Genomic DNA, 17254 nt, shown 5'->3' on the forward strand with positions numbered 1-17254 from the left:
ATTGACTTTGAGTTTGAAAATTAATTTCGTTGAGATAAACCTGTAACCGCCCCACGATGAGGCGAGGGACTGTGGGAGCCCATGAGACATATTCGTCCTAGCGATAAAGCTTGACCTACTATTTTAGTCGTACGTATTAAAGTTATATGTCGACTGCTGTCTGCAGCCCTTGACTGGAATGAGAGCAGCTGCTATAGTAGCGGACGGCCTGTTGTTTTCACCTCTAATTGCAAATGATGTGGCCTTGCTAACAAGTAACAAGTGACAAGAAAGAAAGATGGCAACCTTTCCTGTACAAAGGGACTAATTCGAATATTTTGATTTGGGCCTTGGGCCGTTTAGTCACATCGAATTGCATTTAAGGTGCAAGCTGCATATGCTGGTAGTTGTTTTAGATATTTGACGTACTTGCGTTACTGGCCGGCTCCACAAGAAAACGAGTTTTATCTTCTTGATTCGGTCTCTGCCATAAAATAAAATACGTATCCTTAAGCAATTAAGACCCATTTGCGTTTACTTTTACTTTTGGCCACAGCCAGACATGATCAAACTGACCTAAGGAAAGGGCCGTAAGCTCTGAAAATGAAGAAAGCACTGCATCCAAGTAACCTCCAATCAAGTCAAGGAATACAGGGCCACGATCTGCCTGGCAAAAACTCCGACAAGAATCAACATAAAACTCACTCTGTCCGGAACTACTTCAAAGCTGCGTCCAGGAAACTAGCTGGAGTTTTCACAGGATCGCTATTTAGGAGAAGGAAAAAGGCTATTGCTGATATCAACAGAAAGAACAACCAAGTCACAAGAATTTCCTGTGAGTTTTGCTGGTTTCGTTTCTTTTCTTGTTGAATGAATGAACACAAAACATAAGTAGCCAAGGAGCTTTCAGCTATTAATACAATGGATATATGTTCGGCAGCAGCAATAAAAAGTTGTGTGAAAATGATATATATCCAATGACCATGAGCTTTCTTATGTTTTGCAGTTTCAACTTCGACAGATCGTTCGGCGGGAAGTGATGTTAGGAGCTCAGGAATGTTCAAGTCCTTTGATTCGTATGGCTCTTCCAATTCTGTCAGTGGACATATTCCAACACCTGATTTCTCCTTTGAAGAGATTTGTAAGGCAACTGGGAATTTCTCTCCAGGAAATAAAATTGGGGAAGGTGGGTTTGGAACGGTTTATAGAGGGAGGCTCAAGGATGGATCTCTGGTTGCTGTAAAGCGTGCTAAAAAGGTAATCTAGTATGCATGTTTTCAACGTTTGTAAATGAAGTAGATTTGTCTGGTCTCATAAAATGAATTACCATAACCATCAGGCATTGCCGGTACGTAAATTTGCTAGATTATCAATTGGGTATGAACAGGAATAGAACATAAAAAACAAAGGGATCCTTCTGAAATTACATACTAAGAGCCTTTATATTAGCATAAATGGTCAACCATTTTGTACATATCCGCACTAAATGATCAATTACATGCTAATGGCCTTGAAAAATAGATGCTCAATCATTTAGTACATGTGTACTCAATCATCTAATCTGTGACAGGACGAGTATAACCAGGGCTTCTCACTGCAATTCAAGAATGAAATACTTACATTATCAAAGATTGAACATCTGAACTTAGTAAGGTTATTGGGATTTCTGGAGCATGGAGACGTGCAGATTATAGTGGTTGAATATGTTGGAAATGGAAATCTTCGAGAACATCTTGATGGTAAGGAACAAGTTTCACACTCTGAAAGTACTAAAACTAGAGTCAGGGAAAGCAGGAACAGGAGATAGATACTTCACTTTTGGAAATTTAAGTGTTGATTTACACGCAGTAATTTATGACAGAAAATAGGAAGCTAAAGGAAAGTTGTCAAAATAAAAAAGAGAGAGAGTTGATTCCCAATTTAATAGCGTCAATGGCTCACATAACAACATATAGTTAAGTACAATATAGTTTAATGTTAGCATTAACTAGTAAGAAATCTTTTCTTAATGCAGGTGTAAGGGGGAACGGGCTTGAAATTGCGGAACGGCTGGACATTGCAATTGATGTTGCTCATGCAATTACCTATCTTCACTCATACACAGGTATTTCTAATACTTTTCTAGTTTATACGTCATTAGGCATTTCCTGGTCTGCAACATGATTCAAAGAGTTGGTATCTTACTGTTTACCTGATGCCATGGTATGAGTTTGTGAAGTTCAAACTCAAAATTGTAGCACTATAGGAATTTTCTTGATCCTTCTTTTTATAATATGGAACTAGTTGATTGTTGTTGCAAGGTCAGCTGGCCAGTTTCAACACAATTGCACCTCAAATAATGACTCAATTACATGACTCTTTGTGACAAGGTATCTGGATAATAAAGGCTTTGAAGATGCTGAATCTGTTTTTTTCAATTGACAGATCCTCCTATAATCCATAGAGACATAAAAGCATCGAACATCCTTATCACAGAGAAACTTCGGGCCAAAGTGGCAGACTTTGGATTTGCACGACTTGCTTCAGAGGATCCCAGTGCAACCCACATCTCTACTCAAGTCAAAGGAACTGCAGGCTATGTGGATCCTGAATACACCAGAACATATCAGCTCACTGAAAAAAGTGATGTATACTCCTTTGGTGTAGTGCTCGTGGAGTTGATGACCGGAAGATATCCAGTAGAATCAAAAAGGCCAGTTAAGGAGAGAGTAATGATACGATGGGTGAGTATTACCTACTTCCCCCTGAACTACAAAGAAAATACGGGTTCTTCACAGAGATGCTCTAGAACTTGCAGTTAATTGATGAGCTTACTTTTCTGAGTATTTATAGCTCTTATTAACATGATTGTAACTCAACAAAGGTTGAAGCATCTAAGACATGAACCATGCATGTTAGCAAATGAAAAAGGCAGTAATTTAGCTTCTCATTTGAAGGTGTCACATATTAGGAAAATTGATTTCCATGATTCTTTTTAGTCTTTGTGAAGCATAATCTGCACTGCAGATAGGCACTGTTTCCATTACATTCGTACAGACATAAGTGCTCTTTGTATGTGTGCTTCTATGTAAAAAGCGCATGCCAGAAGTTGCAGATAAAAGTCCTATTCTTAAGCCTCCTCTGCCATGCTGAATCTAGGTTTAAAGTAGCATATGCCTAAAAGGATGCTGGTTCAAATTATACTCATGACCAAGTTCCTTCATGTAATTAGACTTGTAATCTTAATCCCGTTTTCAGGATTTTAGGATTTTGACCAATCTGCAACAGCCTAAATTGTTTCCTGCTGAATAACTTATGTTGGTAGTGGTAAATTCAAAAGGATAAAAGTTTAGTGAAAACAGAAGTCAGTAGTAGCCTTGTAGGCAACTGTATCCATTATCCAATTTACTTTACTAATTAAAGATAAAGAAGTTGGTTAGAGGTTATCATTGTATTCTTATTTCAAGGTATCCTAGTTAATTCTAGACTTGCACATGATGCTGTTTTACTTAAAACAAGAATGATGTCAATTTAGCTCTCTAAGACAAAATAGAAAGTTTCTTTCTGGTATTTGCATGGGAAAGATCCATCACAATGATCACATGAAGACGGTAAAGTTTCAATTGCTTGTCACATCATCATATGGCTTGTTCCCTTGTATTATGGCCAATTGTTGGGGATTGAAATGATTTTCCAACTCCACTGCAAGTCTGGTGACTTGGTGTATGCTGTTATTATCTTTGTTGGAAAACATGGGGGATATTACATTGCCAATTTTCCAGTGAGCAAATCTGTAAAACATCTAGAAAGCATAGAGGGAAAGCTGTCAACTAGAACATTCTCTGAGAGCTTTCTATTTGTGCAGGCAATGAAGAGATTAAAGGAAGGAGAGTTTGTAATTGCCATGGACCCAAGGCTAAGGAGAAGTCCAGCATCAAACATGGTGGTGGAGCGGGTCCTGAAATTGGCTCACCAATGCCTTGCACCAATGAGACAATCTAGACCATCCATGAAGAAGTGTGCGGAGGTATTGTGGGGAATCCGCAAAGATTTCAAAGAAAAAGCCTCTTCTTCTGCCTCTCACCATTCCGCAAATTTTCCTGATAGAGATGCAAAGACTAACAGGCAATTATTTGGAATAGAAGAGGATGAGAGCTATGGATTTATTTCTGCATAAAGTAGTGAGTGATTTCTTGAATTGTTTGTGAATTATTTTTCATTCTTTTCTCTTTGTAACTTCATCAAGTCCCAATCTCAAAACAACCAAAAATGTAAACAGCTTGTGCCACACTTTTCTATTCAATAGGAGTAGAACTACTCATAAAAGCTAGCAAATCTTTTTATTTTCTTACACAGACTTTGCCCATGGCTTTCCCAATCTAATGTTTGTTCTATGCCCCAAATTCACAAGTAAAACAATTGTACTTTTGACTCTATTGCAGAGATTTTACTTCATGTCCTATTTTGCATGTAGAATAATGCTTATAGATGATCAAGGCCTTCACATCACTGCCCCCTCTCACTCAGACAACCAGTACTGAACTCATATTGAAAAGAGAGAGAGATTTTGAGTATAAAACAATTCTGGTGAGGAAAAATGTATAAACTTCAATATAAAAATGGACAAGAAGAAATATGAAAAATATCTCCATCACTGTAATCGGAAATTGATCACCAATTCCTTCTTCATTTTAACTTATTCAAAATAATATTATATATATAGCAACCCTCTTTGAGCTCACCATCTTATCTCATTTACGACTAAATTATGCCCATTAAAATTGATATTCTTTAACCTATGGAACCAAATACAATAACTTTATTTTAGTTTAAGATTTGATATAAAAGACTTTCAATAAGGTATAATAATCTAACTATTATTAAACTATCGTAATCAAACTAAAGTTTAAAATTATCATTATAAATCACAACTTTAAACATGAATTCACCAAATTCTAGTTTAAGAAATAATTTTTATTATCACCGTCAATGTATTTATTTAATTTAAATAAAAATATAATAATTTGATTGAATATGATAAAAGAATAAAAATTTATTTAAATATTTTAATTTTATTAATAATTTAAGAATTTTTTAATCAGTTAAATAGGAAAAAAATGAAATAAAAGTTGGTATTATATTTAAAATAATATATAATATATATTTCCGTTAATTTAATTAATTCTATTCAGTTTTCGTGATATGGGCTTGGCCGCTTGGGTCCCAATCACCCAAAAAGGCTCGGAAAGGGAGGGAACCCGTGATATTGACCCATTCCCTTTTCAGATCCGTTGGTTGTGCCATCTCGTTGAGCGCGCTTTCCCTTGAATCTCGCCACGTGTCCCCCGCGCCTTTTCGGAAACCCAATAAGCTAACGAGCGTGTCTTTGCCCGCCTCATGTCATAAAGAAAAAACCAAAACCTCTAGTCTACAATCTGTCCGATATTTTTCCTTCTTCTTTCAAATCAGTTTCATTTTCTCTCTGTACCCTTTCTTGTCTTTTTTCTGCTTTTGCTATCAAAAATCTCAGCTCTTCCGCATATTCCCCCAAAAATATCTCATTTCGCAACTTGCTTAGCAAATTTTGGAACTGTTTTAAGAATCCTTGTAAGACTTTGACACTGAGTCACTACTCACTACTCTCTTTACATTCACTCAAGGTTCTCTCTCATCTTTCTCTCATTTTTCAGTGTTTCGGAAAGTCGAAGATGGCGGCAAACGGTAAAGCCGCAACGGAAAAAGTACCGGCGTTTGCGAATCCGTTGAGCGAAGAGCCGACGGGAATCGCATCGAATATCAATTACCACGCGCAGTTCAATCCTCATTTCTCGCCGTTCAAGTTTGAGCCGGATCAAGCCTTCTTTGCTACAGCCGAGAGTGTTCGTGATCGTCTCATTAAAGTATTTAATGATTTCTTTCTTGTTTTCTGTTTTTTTATTCATATTCTTTGCAAAGATGTGTTTTTGGCTAATTATGAAACTCTTTGTTTTGATATTTTTTGAAGCAATGGAATGAAACCTTCCTTCACTTTCACAAAGTTGATCCGAAACAGACTTATTACTTATCAATGGAATATCTTCAAGGACGAGCTTTGACTAATGCGATTGGGAATCTCAACATTCAAGATGCTTACGCCGATGCTTTGAATAAGTTAGGACATGAACTCGAAGAGATTGTTGAGCAGGTAATTCCTAAATCGACTTTATATGGCGCCATTTAGTCATTGATTTTGTTACTTCTTTTTTTAAAAAAAAAGTTAAAAAAACATTTTAATAGTAATCCTTTAGAACAACTAAAAATTAAAAAGTAAAAAGGTTTTTAAATAACAAAATTGCATAATTTTATTTTTATATGAAATGATAATCGAAAGAACTATAGAACCTTAACTCCAATTTACAGAAAGGTGATTTCTTTTGCTCTTAGTCCTTTTAATGTGCATTGTATTGAGGACTGCAAAATTTGTAGGAGAAAGATGCTGCACTTGGAAATGGTGGTTTGGGAAGGCTTGCTTCTTGTTTTCTTGATTCCATGGCTACACTAAATTTGCCTGCTTGGGGATACGGTTTAAGGTACAAATATGGGCTTTTCAAGCAGCGGATCACCAAACAAGGACAAGAGGAAATTGCTGAGGATTGGCTTGAGGTTGTTTCAGTTGCACTTCACCTTTATGTTGTAGTAAATATTGCCTAGATTTCCTGGGATTATTCACTTATGCTTCTGTTTTGATTGCGAATTTTTGTAGAAGTTTAGTCCTTGGGAAGTTGTTAGGCATGATGTAGTGTTTCCTGTCAGATTCTTTGGTCGTGTAGAGGTTAATCCAGATGAGTCGTAAGTGTTAATTTAAGACTTAATATAGATTGTCTGAATGCCATTCTCTACTATTTCAGTTTTCATAAAATATAGATTACATTAAGTGATGTTTTTTGCTTTAAATGCATTGCAGCCGAAAATGGGTTGGGGGAGAGGTTGTGCAAGCCCTGGCTTATGATGTTCCAATTCCAGGCTACAAGACCAAGAACACAATTAGTCTACGCCTCTGGGAAGCAAAATCTTGTGCTGAGAATTTCAATCTGTTTCTGTTTAATGATGGACAATATGAATCTGCTGCAAAACTTCATTCTGGAGCTCAACAGGTGAATTATCAAGATCCCTTAATGAAAGGTGGGCCGGAAAGAAATAGCCTTCATATTGCAGAGGGAATTAACTCAGCTAATTTTGGAAATATAAATTGATTAATTGCTTTGTTGGTTTCTGGGTACAGAAATGGTATTATCACCAAGCTTCTAAGATTTTGTTGATTAATATTTATAAGCTTCTGAAAAATTTTTAGGCTACATTTATGTACGCATCCCACTGCATGTTTTCTTTGCTCTTATTGTCAATGAACTTTTTGCTCTCAGATATGTGCTGTTTTATATCCTGGAGATGCTACTGAAAATGGGAAGCTTTTACGTCTAAAACAACAATTTTTCCTGTGCAGTGCATCATTGCAGGTTAGTTGATACAGTTTTTGTTTCCTTCGTCCTTTACACAGTTTCTGGTTCCTTGATTCTTATGTTCCCTTTTCTTTTTCTTTTTTTCGTTTTTCTGTAAATAGAACTCTTTGGTCCCTGTGTTCTTTCATTACCACCAAGGTCCCTTACTTTTGTAGAATTTACCTTTTGAAAGCTACGGAAAAATTTAAATAATATATGTCAGTGGTCAAAACAGCATGTAAAGATTAGTGCATGGTTTATAGAATTAAAGTCTGATCTGTACTCAGGAACCTACATACAGGTTGAATTTGAAATCAGAGGAAAATGTTGAGGCTTTTCTTGGTCATAGTTCCAAGGGTGATTTTTCCGCTCAAATCTGCAAGTATTTTAGTGTCCTATGAACTCTGTAGATGAAGGCAGGGTTACATTGCTGCAATCAAGAATGACAACCCAATTTTAGTTGTACTAGCAATTTTTACTGAGCTAATTGTCTCAAATTCTTCAGTGTCATGGTTCTGAACTTAATTAAAAACAGGGTTTTTAATTTTTCTGCTAGGATTCTTTTATATTGGTTTTAATGTTGGAATTATTACAGGACATCATTCTCAGATTCAAGGAGAGAAGAAGTGGAAAGGGCTCATGGCAATGGTCTGAATTTCCCGGCAAGGTTGCTGTGCAGCTGAATGATACTCATCCTACACTTGCGATTCCTGAGCTGATGCGTTTACTAATGGATGATGAAGGACTTGGGTGGGATGAAGCTTGGGATGTGACAACAAGGTATCTTGTTCTACTTTCTACAATGTTTTATGGCAGCTTCTGTTGCTTTCTGGCACATATTGCCATCAACGTTTGTTGAAATAACAAGTATTAAATGTCAATAACTGAACCAGGACAATTGCTTATACCAATCACACTGTCCTTCCTGAAGCACTTGAGAAGTGGTCACAACCTGTAATGTGGAAGCTTCTTCCTCGCCACATGGAAATCATAGAGGAAATTGACAAGAGGGTAATTCACTTGCCCTTTGCTTTCTATATGTTTGAGTCTGCATTCTAATCCCAAATTTTATGTGTTTGCAGTTTCTTGCGATGATAAATGCCTCCCGTCCTGACCTTGAGCATAAGCTTTCTAGCATGCGCATTTTGGATCATAATCCCCAGAAGCCAGTTGTGAGGATGGCAAACTTATGTGTGGTATCTTCACATACGGTAAGCTATTCCACAAAAACATTTTAAGGATAAAGTTATTTTTCCAGATCATTAACGCAGCTCTATTTTCTCCCTGAAATTACTAAGTTTCTTAAATTTGTTATTAGAAATTTGAATAGTTATTTCTGAATGGTCATGAACTGTCTTCCTGCTACAACAAAAGCCAAGCAATTTATGATTGGACACACATACGCACATATATTTTCTTAAACTTGTATTTTGTGAAAGTGTCACCAACTGCAATAGCTTGTAATGCTTTTGAGGAATGGTTTTTCCAATAGACCTGTCATTGAGTTGAACTCCTTTTGATTCAATTTTTCATCTTGCTTTCTCACATGTTACTTATTCATTTTTCCTCAAGTCTCTTTATTGTTTGGTCATTTTTCTCCTTAGAAAGGAAAAAGAAGAGGAAAAAAAAAGCTCTGTTTTTTTCTTCTTTCATGAACCAAAAGTATTTCTGCTTTTGAGCTGTTCAGCGATTTTTTGGATGTTCTTCGAAGTAAGTTTATGTTGCTGATCTCTTTTCAGGTAAATGGTGTAGCCCAGCTACACAGTGACATCTTAAAGGCTGAGTTATTTGCAGATTTTGTCTCTATATGGCCCACCAAGTTCCAAAATAAGACTAATGGCATTACTCCTCGTCGGTGGCTTCATTTTTGCAGTCCAGAGCTCAGTAACATAATCACCAAGTGGTTAAAAACTGACCAATGGGTGACCAACCTCAACCTACTTTCCGGTCTTCAAAAAGTATGTATCAAAATAAATCTCTGGAGTATGAATTTTTTTTTATAGCACTGTTCCAGTAATTGCAATTATGTTACACATGAACTTATGCTGTTCCAACAGTTTGCTGATAATGCAGATCTTCAAAATGAATGGGCATCTGCTAAGATGGCTAATAAACAACGTTTGGCACAGTACATATTGCATGTAACAGGAGTAAGCATTGACCCAAACAGCTTATTTGACATACAAGTTAAGCGTATTCATGAGTACAAGAGACAGCTGCTGAATATTTTGGGTGCAATCTATAGGTACAAGAAGTTAAAGGTATCAAACCATACTGATTCATCTTGACATTTTGTTTGCCTAATGAAATTTCATTTACTTGCATTCGAGCCACTGTAGTGTGGTTATGTTTACATAATCTACCAAATTTGAAAATCATCATCAATTCATAATCCTTGTATCCATGTCACAATTTCTATTTCTATTGGTACATGCGTAATTCTTCAATCTGATTGCTATCTCCATATTTATAACTTGTTCACAGACACATCACAATGAATCAAATTCGGCAGCTAAAACAACTTAAGATAAAATATAAGAATGCCAAACTAATTGTATCCTATACGTAACAAAGCTGTGATATATGTCAGTTTTATTCATCACATTGAATTATTATTTAATTTTTTGGTTCTTAATGCTTATGTCAACTCATAGTTAATTACCAAATAATGTAAATGACAAGCTCTCTTAATTTGAACTTCATATCTTGATGTGGCAAGATTTATGCACGAAAATTTATTAACTTTTCTGAAACTAATTTATTGTAGGAGATGAGTCCTGAGCAGCGGAAGAATACAACTCCCCGCACTTTTATGATTGGAGGGAAAGCATTTGCTACTTATACAAATGCTAAAAGAATAGTCAAATTGGTGAATGATGTTGGTGAGGTAGTCAACAATGATCCTGAAGTCAATAGTTATTTGAAGGTAAATTAATTATTTTTCACTCTTCATTCAACTTCTGAGGTCTTTTATTGTACGTGGGTGCAATGTTTATTTCTCTAGCATGTGAAGTCCTTTTTACTTTTTCTGAATCAGAAATCTATTTACTGCTGCATGCTGTTGTATCATATGTTTGGGACTTCAAAGATATCATGATTGTTTAAGTCTAAGGCTTCAATAAGGCTTTAGAAGCAATTAATTCTTCTTTACTCTTTAAAGTATATATAGGCTGTAATTATCACAAAAAAAATTATATAGGTTGTATGCAAACATTTCTTATACACTGCTCTCTCTTGTTCTTGAATAAGGATCATAAATCTTTATTTAATTAATTTGCAAACGAAATTAGATAACTGTTGCCACTGGGGAGAACATTTAGTTATATTTTGATGTGTTCTTCATTTATTCCAGCTTGTTGGCTTGCTGCTACAAAATAGCATGTTATGTGCATATCTTATTTCAATCTTCTCACTAATGGCAAAATATTTCAGGTGGTATTTGTTCCAAATTATAATGTATCCGTAGCCGAAAAGCTTATCCCAGGAAGTGAGCTATCCCAACATATTAGTACTGCAGGCATGGAGGCTAGTGGGACAAGCAACATGAAATTTGCATTAAACGGCTGCCTCATAATAGGAACACTAGATGGTGCCAATGTGGAAATCAGAGAGGAAATAGGGGAGGATAATTTCTTTTTATTTGGTGCAAGAGCAGATGAAGTCCCTAGGTTGCGCAAGGAAAGAGAGAATGGATTGGTATGGATTTTTTGTACATCTCTATCTATATATGAGTCTGAAGAAGACTGCTATGTAGCCCAATCTATATGCTAAACACGTTACAGAATCAGTTTATGCATCACTTGCTAAAAATATGCATAGCTTCATGGTATTCAGTATTGTAACTACCACAAGAAGCTGCTGGCAAAAAATTTTTGTGAGCTTAGAGTCATCGCTTTGAGCTGGTAATTGCATTTTCTTGCCCTTGTCTGATATTATTTCTTACCTATCCAACAGTTCAAACCTGATCCTCGATTTGAAGAGGCCAAGCAATTCATAAGAAGTGGAGCATTTGGAAGTTATGACTACAACCCACTTCTTGACTCTCTCGAGGGGAACTCAGGTTATGGTCGAGGTGATTATTTCCTAGTTGGTCACGACTTCCCAAGTTACATGGATGCTCAAGCAAGAATAGATGAAGTTTACAAGTAAGATATTGGTGATCTTAATTTTTTTTTTTTTTAAATCTGAATGTTGCCATGTTACATAACCTTTAATATCATGTTACTGAAATAATATATGTCATATATCTCTCACCTTCAGGGACAGGAAAAAGTGGCTAAAGATGTCTATACTAAGCACTGCTGGCAGTGGCAAGTTCAGCAGTGATCGGACTATAGCTCAGTATGCAAAGGAAATCTGGAACATAGAGGAATGCCGCGTGCCATAGTTCCTACCGGTCTCATTGATCAGGTTTTCAAGTAGTGAAAGCATACAAGGAGAAAGAATAATAGGATTCACATTCCAATATCGTTTGTCGTAAGCAGAGAACAAATAAGCCAGAAGGAAGCTCTGGTTCTTGATTTCGTCACACGTGTAATAAACTAATAAGTTATGTTGTACGAAATGGCTTTTACTGTTGTTTATTCAACAATATTATACATAATCTATATGTATTTTAGTTAGATAATGTCGTATTTTTCAGTCTATTTTTGAGCACTCGACATAGTTTGAAAGTGCTAGTTTAGGGTTGGCAGGTCGTCCCTTGGGTTGATAGGAAAATACGACTTTTTGAAAAATCTTAATCTCATAAAATTAAAAAAAAAAAAAGTTAAAATGAAAGAAACTTAAGATGTTAAAATTTCTTTTCTTTTCTTTTCTTCTTTTTTTTTTTCTGGGAAATGGATCAATTATCATTGAATTCTATAAAGCACAAGTCATACCGATTGTATAGACATACAATTAGTTTTGGGTTGGAGTTGACTCGGTGGAAACTGCGACATATGGGTTGCAATTTGACTCACTCGCATGGGACCTTAGTGTGCCGGGACTGTAAATATCTGTTGATAGGAAGTTGGATCTGTCTAGTAGATTATTGCACCGCTCTTCTGATGCGAGAAATTACTTGATATTTTTATTATTTATCTTTTATTCTTAATTTTCATTTTTTTCTTAATTACTTTTGCAAAAAAAAAAAACAAAATATAAAACTGATAATTACCATCCATACGAAGCCATTCAACCCAAAGAAATAACCACATTAGATCAAGACTAATGAGGCTGCGCAAATTTATAGTGATATTTGATAAATGAGTTCACTATATGAACCAGTTTCGAGAGTAAAGCAAATCCTGAACTACTCCCTAATAAACACGCTTACAAGCAGCATAGGAAACAACGCCAATTATTGAAAGGAGCTCAACATCTGAATTAAAGCAGCATAGATCCTTCACTATCCTCAGGATGAAGAATTTGACCTAGGAGTAACTGATCTTGAAACAGATCTTGAAGTTGGACTTGCACTTCTGCTTCTAGAGTTAGAGTAGCTGTCCGGAGACCCTTCCTGTCTGTAACGCCTAGAGCTTTTCCTAGGTGGTGGAGAAATGCTTCGTGAGTAGCTCCTCCTTGACCTCCTCTCTACAGGGGAAGTGCTACGTGAATAACTCCTCCTTGAGCTGGTTCTTCGTGTGGGGCTGACACTACGAGAATAGCTCCTCCTTGACCGAGGTGGTGTAGGACTTCGAGAAAGAGAACGGTAATGGTGTCGTCTATGGTATCGATCAGCCGGTGAATCATACCTCGAGTAATATGGTGAATAGGACCTGTCATGCCTCCTACCATATCGATCTTCTGGTGAGTAGGAACGATCCCGTCTTCTGCAGTACCGTTCGTCAGGCGAGTAGGAACGATCCCACCTACGGTAGTATCGGTCATCTGGCGAGTAGCACCGATCACGCCTTCTGTAGTACCGATCATCAGGAGAGTAGGAATGGTCACGTCTTCTGTAGTAGCAGTCATCTGGTGATCTGCTGTGAGGGGAGCGAGAACGTGAGCAAGACCTGTGAGGAGGGGAATACGATCTGCTCCTACTCCTACCAGATGAATAACGAGGTGACCGACTCCGGCTCCTTGAATAAGGTGAATAGCTGGGAGACCGACGAGAAGAGTAGCTTCGTGATCGATGACGCACTGTACGCACAGAAGAAAAATATCAAACATGATCTAGTTGGCAGGCAGAATATTAGAAGTGATTCAGATAAACATTTACCAATTACAAAACTAATAGAAAGGAGTCATACCTCGAATGGTTCTCAACCCCAAATACCTTCCTGGAGTTGGGGTTCTCCCCCTCCGCCTCTTAGCCTGCAGTTAACAAAACTCAAAAAATGAGACTGTGCAGTTACCAAGCAGTCCACAAATAAGGGGTGTTGAAAGAGCCTATGGCTGTTTTTCCTTGTTGTTTCTCTTTTCCTCCAAATAGATATGATAAATTTTAATAAACATAAACAAAAAAATCAACGTGCAGAATAAATGAAACAGCAAAAGACAACTGCTAAATAAAGAGAGAAATTCAGGGCATACAACCCTAACAGTCTGATACTTGTTGTTGTGTTTGATTTGTTTGGTTAGTTGTAAGACTTTTGGAGTTTGGTGAAGAGCTGCTACACACAGCTAACCTGCTGCCACAAAAACTTCAAGTGGAAAGAAGCAAACAACTTTCAAAGTCATAGAACTGACCATCCATAATTCTTATGCAATTTTAAGCAAGGAGCAGTTTACTAATAACTATCAAAGCAGCCATTAATCAAGATGAAACCGAAATTCTCAAATCATTTACCTTCTCCACTGTAATAACACGTCCTTCAAGAACAGAGCGGTTCAAATACTTGATGCAGCGTTCAGCTTCTTCATTAGTGGCCATTGTAACAAACCCAAATCCACGAGATTCCCTCGTCCATGGATCAACCACAAGATGGACATCAATCACCTATATATCAAGCTTCTCATTGTAAGAACTCAGAAAGCACATATACATAGCTTTTGACCATACATAAATATGGTTAAATAATAATACATTTGAAGATGATTTTTTTTTTTTAACTAAAACTCCAAAACTTAAAACATAAAAATACACAAAACGAAAGTCATACTCATCCATACATTTCCCTCACTAGCAAAATGTTTCTCTAACTCTCTCTTCGTGATCCGAGGTGACAAGCCTGTCACATACAAATTATTCCCAGGATTTTCAACGTCAATTTCAGCACTCCTACCAACCAAAAAATCAAATGGGCAAACAATTGTCAGCAATTCAGCATCTTAAGACAAGAAGCCACAATAAGCGGCACAAAGGAAGAACTAGAATAAATAATACCTTGATCGACTCCTTGACCTCGACAAAGATCTTGAGACAGACCTGCTGTACCGCTTGTGGGGTGAAGGAGAATGGGAATACCTTGACCTCCTAGAGTACGACATCTGGGAAAATGAATATAAACACCAGCTCAGTAATAATTTCCCAAAAGTAACCTCGAATTACAGTCTCTTCTATAATCTAAATACATAACTAATTCATATTGAAAATTATGTCAAGTGGATAAAGAAAACCATTTTCTTCCACTCAAAAGAACAAAATTCACCACATTCTCAAACTGTTGCTCATACCCAAATCCTCAGTTTAATCTTTATATACCGATCGATCCGAAATTTACGACCCACGATTGAAAATTTCAAACTATATGATTCACGAATTTATAATCTTTATTATATAGAAAGATGACAAATTAACCAATTTTTTCTGCTCATTAAACATTTAAGTGAATTTTTTTTCTTCAAAATTTGTTATTTAAAATACAAGATTGACATAAACTTTATTAATCTCTCCTCTCAGCAACTAAGCTAAGCCATTTTAACTTAAGGCCAAACCGATCCCTCATCATAAAATCGAAGCCAAATTCAAATTCACCGAACAAAAATTACATAAAAATCACGTAAAAATATTAACCCCCTACCAGAATTACAGATCGACTTTGGAAAAATTATATAAAAATCGATTAAATGCAAGACAATAAATTAATTATAATCGATAACTTACCTTCAAGGATGGACAGTTAAACGCTGAAGATCGAGTCGTTTAGATCTCTCTCTTTCTATGGGGCGAAGATTTTGTTTTGATGCACAGCAGAAGATTTCTTCAGGAAGGATGAAAGATGGCCAAGAGTAGATATTATTAAAAATATACAGTAAAGGGCTCCGACAGAAGTTTCTGGAGATTCGGACGTGAGGAGTGCATTAAAATCCGGTTGAATTCTTCACTTCAAGCCCGTGGGCCGTGGGTTTTTGGTCAGTTTCACGGGCTTCCTTAAAGTTAAGAGTTTGGGCAATCGAAGCATGACGCGTATAGACAGGAGTTGGGATTTAGGTAACTTGGGAGGACATTATTGATGAGCTGGCAAAGAGTGAAGTGACGAAAAAGGCCTCCATTAATCTACGTGGCTAGTTTTGAAAAAATACGTGATCGACTGGGGAGGATCCAACGGACAGATATTAAGTTACGATCTCCGCCGTAGATTATGGCCACTTTATTATAAACAAAATAGTGACCAGTAATTGGAACACAAGTTTTCGATAACTAGTGCTGAATGGGCGAAACTAGCAAATCTTAGTCAGTTTACCTTCTCTTCTGATAATTTTTTTGCATATATATATATATATATGATAAAATGCAATTCTTACGGAAGAGAAAATCGAATATTTTTTAGTAAGATTAAATTTTTATTAAATTCTAATCCTTCGCTGATACTCAATTTTTACTAAACTAAAGATCGATACTATTTTTGGTTAAGTCGGCCTATGACTACTAATTCTATATTTGTCCACAATCAATTTTATAAAAGAAAAAATTTATTTTACATATAACTCATAATAAGCAATTTCAGAATTTATTCAATTTTTCATTAACATCGAATCTTACGAAGACATTAGATGAAATAAAATATATTGCATTATGTATCAATAAAGGATACAATAGTTATCGAGATTATAAATAATAGTTTTCGTTTATCTGATAGATGTATGTCGTAAAGGTGGCGGCATTAGTGGTCCAAATTGTTGATACTATTGGGTCATTGGCAAGGCTTGAGCAGGAGGTGGCATCGCAAGATATCAATACTGCTAGCAAGGTGCCCAGTATGCGTGTGATTGACAAACTTGAGGAGGATATTGCCCATGTGACAATGGTGGCATGGTTCATTTGTGACTTGAGTCAGTAAATCTTCAAATATAAATGTTTTATTATAGTTATGGTGGTGGTATATTTTATTATGGCTTATGATGTTTGTAGATTTTATTATGGTTTATAGATATTATATTTTGTTGATAATTATTTTTATAATAATTTTTTTAAAATTTGAATAATGATGTTTTATTTTATTTGTAATTATATATATTTTAATTTAATTAAATTTATTGTGTTTAAATTTTAAAATAAATTATAAATCACGTCGTATAAAATTTAACCGAATTTATTTAATACATATGTTAGATATGCCATATCCGGTTACATATTTAATAACTTTATCCATATTCATGTTTAAGATATTGACATATTTAATTAATAATGTCGTGTTCATATTTATTTGTATAAATATTAATATTTTATCCTTACGCAATATAATTAAGACACACGAACTCGAATTATCAAATATAATAATATCAAATTTACTCGAAGTTTGAATTTGTACAAAATAAAACCACTTAAGTAATAAATTAACTCTATTATTGATATAAATTAAGTAATCACACTACAAACGTGTTATCACATATACATCTAAACGATAATGGATTTGTGTTTGACAACTTAACTTGCAAGTGTTCATTCTGCA

General features: G+C 35.8%; 3 protein-coding genes across 7 annotated transcripts; 2 read left to right on the top strand and 1 right to left on the bottom strand.

Moving 5' to 3' along the window:
• LOC18590549 (calmodulin-binding receptor-like cytoplasmic kinase 1) lies at positions 480 to 4413 on the top strand. The gene is made up of 6 exons (XM_007016129.2): positions 480 to 814; positions 986 to 1236; positions 1550 to 1718; positions 1994 to 2083; positions 2404 to 2702; positions 3824 to 4413. Exons 1-6 carry the CDS (start codon positions 583 to 585, stop codon positions 4133 to 4135), a joined length of 1353 nt encoding a protein of 450 aa, XP_007016191.2. The 5' UTR covers positions 480 to 582; the 3' UTR covers positions 4136 to 4413.
• On the top strand, positions 5409 to 12067 carry LOC18590550 (alpha-glucan phosphorylase, H isozyme). The gene is made up of 16 exons (XM_007016130.2): positions 5409 to 5565; positions 5649 to 5858; positions 5963 to 6142; positions 6424 to 6600; positions 6701 to 6786; positions 6902 to 7091; positions 7359 to 7451; positions 8029 to 8213; positions 8327 to 8444; positions 8516 to 8644; positions 9173 to 9391; positions 9491 to 9694; positions 10201 to 10359; positions 10866 to 11129; positions 11388 to 11578; positions 11694 to 12067. The coding sequence occupies exons 2-16, from the start codon at positions 5667 to 5669 to the stop codon at positions 11818 to 11820; spliced, it is 2514 nt and encodes an 837-aa protein (XP_007016192.2). The 5' UTR covers positions 5409 to 5565; positions 5649 to 5666; the 3' UTR covers positions 11821 to 12067.
• LOC18590551 (serine/arginine-rich splicing factor SR45a) lies at positions 12608 to 15599 on the bottom strand. Of its 5 annotated transcripts, XR_001929500.1 has the most exons (7): positions 15466 to 15599; positions 14746 to 14849; positions 14532 to 14640; positions 14209 to 14358; positions 13956 to 14062; positions 13670 to 13733; positions 13194 to 13559 (listed from the first exon to the last, which is right to left on the bottom strand). XR_001929500.1 is itself a non-coding variant. In XM_007016135.2 (6 exons), the coding sequence occupies exons 2-6, from the start codon at positions 14847 to 14849 to the stop codon at positions 12829 to 12831; spliced, it is 1158 nt and encodes a 385-aa protein (XP_007016197.2). In that variant the 5' UTR covers positions 15466 to 15596; the 3' UTR covers positions 12608 to 12828. The 5 variants fall into 5 exon arrangements, 2 of the variants coding, with proteins under 2 accessions (XP_007016197.2, XP_017983091.1); XM_007016135.2 differs by lacking the exon at positions 13956 to 14062 and having other exon boundaries at positions 12608 to 13559; positions 15466 to 15596; XR_001929499.1 differs by having other exon boundaries at positions 13670 to 14062.

The sequence above is a fragment of the Theobroma cacao genome, chromosome 9 (assembly GCF_000208745.1).
Source record: "Theobroma cacao cultivar B97-61/B2 chromosome 9, Criollo_cocoa_genome_V2, whole genome shotgun sequence".
Taxonomy (NCBI): Eukaryota; Viridiplantae; Streptophyta; class Magnoliopsida; order Malvales; family Malvaceae; genus Theobroma; species Theobroma cacao.